At 36.1% G+C, this 7,795-nt stretch overlaps 1 protein-coding gene across 1 annotated transcript; it reads right to left on the bottom strand.

The window, feature by feature from the left end:
* Positions 1-6,622: 6,622 nt before the first annotated feature.
* Positions 6,623-7,493, bottom strand: LOC110113672 (LEAF RUST 10 DISEASE-RESISTANCE LOCUS RECEPTOR-LIKE PROTEIN KINASE-like 1.2). The gene has a single exon (XM_028695358.1). It carries the CDS (start codon positions 7,400-7,402, stop codon positions 6,623-6,625), a length of 780 nt encoding a protein of 259 aa, XP_028551191.1. The 5' UTR covers positions 7,403-7,493.
* Between the last annotated feature and the right edge of the window lie 302 nt (positions 7,494-7,795).

Here is a 7,795-nt window from a genome sequence, read left to right as displayed (position 1 = left end):
AAAAAAAAAAAAAAAAGGCCAACATTAGAAGGGGTCAGTAAAGAATAAGAAAATTCGACAAACAAAGTTTATAATTGAGATAAAGATAGACTTTTATTCCTTTTAAGAGTAGAATCATTACTCTTTATATATATATATATATATATAGTCTTCAAAATCACATCATTCATTGTAATCTCTAATATAAGAATTATATGTGAATTGGTTTCATTAATTTTTATGATGATTTAATCATTCACAAAGTGTGCTAAAAATACAAAGATAATCGAACGACATATAGAAACCCTTTTAAAGATCTAGTTTTATACATGATTTGTATTTGATTATAATTAATTTAAAGTCTATAAAATTATTTTTATACAAACAAAGCAATATATTGAGAAAATTTTGATGCTTTACTTTGATTATCAAAGGATCTTTGAAATTGGTAAAATCATGTAGTCATTAGGTTTAATGATGATAAATGGAATGAATGATTTGTATCTCAGATTTTGTAGTTCTGATATAAAAAAATAAATAAGAGAAGAATGATAGTTCTCCTTATAAGAGAAAATCCCATCCCTTCAAAATAAATTCATACAAGATGATGCTGGATTTAGTAAGTGGGAAATCCCTCTAAAAATCATGGACACTTATAAACATTTGGTTAATATACTAATAAGAACAAAAAACATATAAATCTATCCCCCAATTAGTTCAAACATACTACTCTTTGGTTTCTCCATCAAAAAAGGTAAAAAAAAAAGTTAAATAGGAACTTTTTGTTATTTGCACTCTATGCCATCCAAGAATATAAGTTGCAGCTCATTACTTTCATATGGAATATGCATTAAACATACAGTCAAAAAAATAATGATGATGATGATGGTTAGTAAAATATTAATTAAGGAAACATATTTCTCCAGCAAGAAAGATGCCATATTCAAAATATTATTTCACATCAAAGAATGAGAGGAATATGAAAGTTTCATAGCTTATGATTGTTGAAACATGAGAAACATCGGATAAACAGATACACATATATATCACAGACAAACTAAGAACACTCTATTTCAAAGCGCTTGACTGAGTGCTGAGCCGTCACCTCATCATTTTTTTTTAGTTCTTTTGGAGTGAACCAAAAACTTCATACCTTTCCCAAAGCATATGGGAAATCACAAATTACAATAAGGTTATTAATAGCTAGGCACAGATCACCTTGCAATTAGCAGGAGAAAAAATAAAGTAACCAATCCTATTTGTATATTATTGTAATCTATTTGTTTAGAGCGCAGATCACCTTAATATTATTAAGGCATGTTTTCTTGTGTTTTATTTTACTTTAGTTTTCTATTTTATTTTATTTTTGTTTTCATTTAAAACAGAAATATATTTAATGTGTGTTTTTTCCTGTCTTTACTACAGATTTCGGAAACAACTGAAAAATACCAAATGTGGAGTTCTTAAATTTTTGTAAACATACTAATTTGTTTCGAAACCCAGAAAACAAAACTAACAAAATCAAACATGTTTTCTGATGTAAGTAGCTATTTAGAAAAAAAAAAGGAAACAACACAACCAAGCTTTTATATACTTTTTACCAAGTGAAACCCCTGAAGAAATTTTTGGAAGTTATAAAGAACTTCCAATGGACAATTGGTGATACCATTAGAACTTAAAATAGGGAACAAAGTGAATAATATCATGTGAGATAGGAACCAAAAAATAATTAAGGTTTCATTTGAGGTGACTTTTTGAATTTTTTTTATTAAGTGGCAGGTGAAAAATAGTGTATGTTAGTTGAAAAAACTGGACACTTTTTCTCTTTTTTTCCCCATGATTTGCTTTAAGAAAGTTAATTTGGGATAGCAGGAGGGAAATTATACTAAGAAAGAAGCATTTAAAAAGTTCTGATAACAAAGGCAGAAAAGCATAAGCCATTCCAGATGAAGCCTAATCTGCAATATTATGGACACAATATATTACCTAAGTTTTGTGTTAGGAGTATCAAGCAAGAACCAAGGGGGGACAAAAGTTGAACTTAATATAACAATTTTCAAAATTATTTTCAATCCAATAGCTTACACCTATATGTGAGGCCACCTGATTAAAGTTTTTGTGCATAGTTTAAACATTTGACAGAGATAAGATAGAGGCGCGACTGAAAGAAAGGAGCGTCTCCGCTGGTCATCCTGCCATCCCCGAGGGACCCCAGGCCTAACTCAGAAAAGGCGAATATGATTAGAACTTGGATTATCGTTGAAAGAAAAAATATATATGGGATTAAATTTAATATTTAATGTGATTTAAAAATATCTCCCTGATGCGGAAGTTCTTCATATTGGTCTTCGCTCCCTCTCAAACAAATGATTTTGAACGTCATCAAACATTGAAATTTGATTGAGTTTAATTTCCTTAATTATCATAAAATCAATGATGTAGATTTTTTGAGCCAAGAAAATTACCAAATCCTATTTATTAGATCTAAAAATCTCGAAATCTAATTTTCCCTGCTTAACAACTATAATATTCCTGATGTTTCCACCAACTTCCTTGAGACATATAACAAAATGCAAAGTTACATTCAAGATTATTCAAGTAGAGCATTTGAAACTTCTTTGTTTTTCCTTACTATGTATAAACAAAATTGAAACTCAATGACATTTGTGGTTTAATTTTAAACAAGGATATACATAGGAGAGAATCTAGCTAAGGATCTTTTTCTTATGCTTTGAATGATGAGGACATCCGATCTTAGAGAGTCTACCAGAGACAGGGCCGACGATCGACGGCCACGATCGCACTGATTTATTTTTGAGTCATTATATGTATTTGATTTATTTATGCATTTTTTCCGTTTCTACCCTCACTTGAGGGAATAGTTATTTATGACCCTTAGGAGCATTTGTGTCTTTTATTTCTTTATTGTAAATCCTAGCTATTTATATTCCCTCCTCTTTGGAGAGGCTAATGAAGATTATTACAAGAAATTTTTGCACTTGTGGGAGAGCTTGAGAGTTCTTGGAACGATTGAAGTTCTTAGGTGAGGGCATCACAGTACCCATCGACCGCAGGAAGCGTCCGGGTTCGCGGTCGACCACCTCTTTTCCCTTCCTCCCCTCCCTCTCCCCAAACCGCCGGCCCTATCTCTCTCCCTCCCTCTCTCGGTTGAACCAAATCACCACCCCTCTCTCGGCCGGCCACCCCATCTCCCACCTCCAACCCGTTGGCCATAAGGTTCCTCCTCTCCACTCCAAACCATCAGCTTCAAGGTACCCTCTCTCCTCCAAACCGCCGACCCCAACCCTAACCTAACCCTAGCCGCCGGCCTCATCCCCCTTTGCTTGCCTCCAAAATTCAAATATCTATTTAGTACATTCCATTTATTCAACATCTTGAATTAGGAAAGTCATTGATTTCAATTTTCAATCAATTTGAATTTGAAATTATTTCCTAAAATATGATGACTTATTTTAGGAAAGTTACTTAAATCAAGTCTAATTAAACTTCAAATTGGATTTGATTAAAATCAATTATTCCCTATTTGACATTCTTGTTAAGGCAAGCCTTAACTCCCTTTCCGTAAGCCCTACCCACCCCATCATGCCGCCGGCCCCTCCCTCTTGCCCTCTCTCTCGCCCATATTAAATCCTTTCCTTCTTGGAGCCTCAATCAACTCTCTCATTAAGGAGTGTATTTCCTTTCTCTCCCCTTACTTGAAATTCAAAATCCAAAACCCTAATCCCTTCCTACTCAAAATCTGAAATTCAATTTCAGATTTTTAAAAAAGATTTCCCCTCATTGTCTTGGCCGACCATCCAACTCATCTCTCCACCATTAGTACTTGGCTTGATACGTCACCTAAGGAATGAAGGAGAGAAGAAGCAACACCACTCCCACTCCAACACTTTACTAAACTTCTATACCCATGTATGGCGGACCCAAAGATTAACCACGGGTTCATGTACAATAATCAAGGTCAAGTCGATATCGTCAACTCACCGTTCTTCAACATCAATCCGGAGATTGACCAAATCATGGAGGAATACATAGAGAGGATCGTTTTCACCCTCGCCGAAGCCATCACCGAACAACTCTCTTCCGTGAAGTGGCAGATCGTTTCAAAACCTTGATCAAGGTGAGCCTCTACTCCAAATCTTTTTTCTTTCTAAGTCTTACCTTAATTTGTGGCATTACAAAGATCATGTAATTCTTTCTTTGTTTACCAATCATTAAAATAGTTGAGTGAGGGGCCCAACTAGTAACTATTCTTATTGTTAATTTAGGGATTTCTATTGAAACTCCCCCATGCTTGCTAGTCTTGATTTGAATTGATTATTCATGTTTCTAAACTCTTACATATGGTTTGGCCTAAGCTTTAATCATCGTTCTAATGTTCTAACTTTTTATTTAAGTCACGAGAAGCTAACATAATTATTATTGCCCAAATTCAACAGGCGTGTGATTTTAAAATTGCATAACTTCACATACATCCTAGTTCTACATCATTGAACCTTGAAAGTAGAGGCATAACTACAATACTGAAAAGATACAATAAATGAAGATTCAAACTTGTAAAAGAAGTTTAGATGACTATAAAAAAGGAATCCAATAAAACGGTTAGGATGGTGCATGCTAGCAATATGTCAAATGCATAGCCATATGAGCCACATGAAACGAGATTGCCGAAAAAAAAGGACATACCACAAGTTAGAACGATGAGTCCATGAATGCTACTATAGATGAAATTCACAATGCAATAGTTCTTGGTGCAAACAAATCCTAAATATTGGAATTATGTGCATCTGTTCATTCTATAAATTGAGGGGAGGTCGAAAGGGCTGAAGACTACTTGTTAGATTCTTAAGGAGAGAATCTAAAGCTCTACTTGTTAACATATGATACTTGTCGTCACAAATAACATCGACATTTACCATCACCAACAAGGTCGAGGCATATCGTCAACATAGTGCTAATGCCTAATGTTGTCACCAACGTCGACGCCTACCATTGTCACCAATATCAATAATTGTAGTCGCCACCAAAGCTAATGCTTGCCTTTGTCACCAATGTTAACACTTTCCATCGCCACATATGTCGACATCCATCGTCGCCGGCAACATCGAAACCTTTTGTTTACGTTGAATAATTGGGAAGTGAAAAATCCATGGAGTCTGACCAAATTGAAATGATTTGGTAGTACATTATAAGAGATGCAATTCCCGTAAATTGAAAAGGCATTAAAATAATGTAGTATACATAATCCCTTAAATATGGCCTTCATGGTGGAAGTAGAAGGAACCTTAAGACTTCGGAGTTGCCATCAAGAGATGTTTGGTCTTCTACTTGCTTTTTCTTCTTATAGGAGAAGAGACTGATAACTAGGAAGGCAACCTTGATAACCATGACAGATTTTTTTCTAGGACCAAATGCCATATAGAGTTTATAAGTAGTGTTGTAATGATATCATTCAAAGAATCATACATTTAAGTAAATATCAAGCAACATGCCTATAGCACCTCTGATGTTGAATCTCACAACTTGATTAGCAATGAGACTAAATTGAAAAAAAAATGGTGTACGCAAGTCGTAATGCTCCTGGTAATGATGTATATTATACAAAGAGATTATTCATGAGCACATTTTTATCACTACAATTGTAAGAAGGTTATTTTCATGACTCAAATTTAGAACCAATAAAATGTACTAGAATGCACTAGATACAACATCATCATTACAGTAAACTCACCACCTAATAAGAACATTGAACTATGACACAATAATTTTTACAAGTTATAACTACTTACATGCATGTCAATCGTAGTCAGGACACTTGCAACTTCACTGGTTAGCGTTTGCTATTATAGCTATTATAGTCAGTATAGAGGCACAATTCAACCCTTCTACGACATTTCCACCTACTCCCCTTCTCCTTTTTCTAGAATCCTAATCAAATAGATATTGGTAATGATTCTTCTGCACGCATTAATTTGCCCGCGTCTAGACCAACCGCTAGTCAAACAACGAAAATTCAACCTGAGGCAATTGTTGCCTAAGACCAGGGAAAAAAATCTCGTTGTAAAATAAAACTCATAAAAACTACAAAAAGGAAAATCTGTGATCTTCGGTTCTTCTACAACCTGTTTACTAAGAAAATTCATTTTGTGTAAATTTCTTGCGGTTATAGTTTTATTCAAAAGAGTTAGTACTTGATTTATTGATCTTTCCAGCAAGCATAAAATATCCAAGATTTATTTAATTCCTTTCAATTCTTTAGAGCAATGAAGGATCCAGGATTTTGATTGGTGTAGGCAGATAAAGCAATGTTTAATAGTTATATTGTATTGTACTCACATAAAACGATAGAAGAAGTCTTGAAAAATTCTTCTCCGATAAACAAGCAAGGAAAAAAAAATATCAAACCACAAGGATCAACGAATGTGGTAGGGAAGGAGGCATAAAGGCACATGCTTTGCATTTAATTTTTCACTTTATCCTTTATAGAAGAAACGTACGTTCTAAAAATATGATATGTCCTCTTAAACCTCATCAAAACACTACAGTCGGATTTGGTAATGGTAAAGGTAAGGTCGAGTCGAGAAGAAAGAACTGATCAAGATAACAAACATTCGCAGAAAAACAATTAGGAGAAAGAGATCTGCTTACAGTAAAAACAAGATCTAAGGCGGTTAGTATCAGAGCAGAAGCAAATCTGATCTTCTGGCCGAGTCATATTGTAACCGCATCTCCCTCCGGAATCCATACATTCCTGGCACCAATCCAAACTGTCGTTCCAATTTAAACCGAACCCCCCTTTCATCGCCGCGACGAAATCCTGCTTGGCATAAACCGGCACAGCCGCCGTCTGGTCGCAGCTACCTTGAAAATTGTCTAGGAAAGTCGACGGCCCCTTATCCACTTTATAGTACGACTTATTCAACGAATTGCTCAGGCAAAAGATTTCCGATAGCTGGGGCGGCATGATCTGGAAAATGCAATTTACGTAAACTGTGAGGTTGCTGTCGTAGCTAGCGTAGCTGAAAAGGCTTGGGTTGAAGCTGGTGTTGATGAAGTTCCGAGGGCAATCAGTCTTCAATAAGTATGAATTGACGACTACGACAACCCTCTCCCGATAAAAAATATTCAGTACGGCATAATCCTCTCCTCCAAGTTTGATGGTGAGCGGGGCGACTTCTTCATCCAAGTTGCAGTTGAGCTCGTATCCAGGGTAGCCGCAGTAATCTGGGCTTTCGATCAGGCGGAAAGGGTAGGTGATGTTGAGTTTCCCGCAGTGTAAAACTTCAGGTTCAGAGCACGCAACGTAGTCCGGATTGGTGGGCACAGAGGCCGAGGAACGTAGCAGAAGGGGGAGGAGAAGAAGGAGGCAGCACAGTGAGGACGGATACCACAGCCTTTGAAGCATTTTCGCGAACACCCGGAGGCAGAGTATTTCGGACAAGGAGAGGAGTGCGTTAGCACGAAATTGAGTTGAGAAGGAGAAATATAGCAAGGAAAGGAAAAAGGTAACGATGACCGGGTCGTCTGGGACTTTAGGTTCAAAAATTCTACGTCCACGTGGCGGATGGTTATTGGAAATCAATGCGAACTATTTTCCTGTAAGGGACGCGTAGATCGGGATTCTTATTACACGGCATAATAAAGCCAATGCATCTACTTTGAAAGTTGCGCACTCATAGAAAAGAAGAATAAATAATTCAGAATCTAAGGGGAAAGAACGGTTAACTGTCTTTGCTGGTGCAGCGAAGTTGCATAGGATATCTTCCTCGCTAGCGATTTACTTGACTAAAGGGTCAAG

This window comes from Dendrobium catenatum, unplaced genomic scaffold, assembly GCF_001605985.2.
Source record: "Dendrobium catenatum unplaced genomic scaffold, ASM160598v2 fragScaff_scaffold_624, whole genome shotgun sequence".
In the NCBI taxonomy this organism is placed as follows: Eukaryota; Viridiplantae; Streptophyta; class Magnoliopsida; order Asparagales; family Orchidaceae; genus Dendrobium; species Dendrobium catenatum.
The sequence above is the reverse complement of the archived record's forward strand: the minus strand, read 5'-3'. Positions and strand labels throughout refer to the sequence as shown.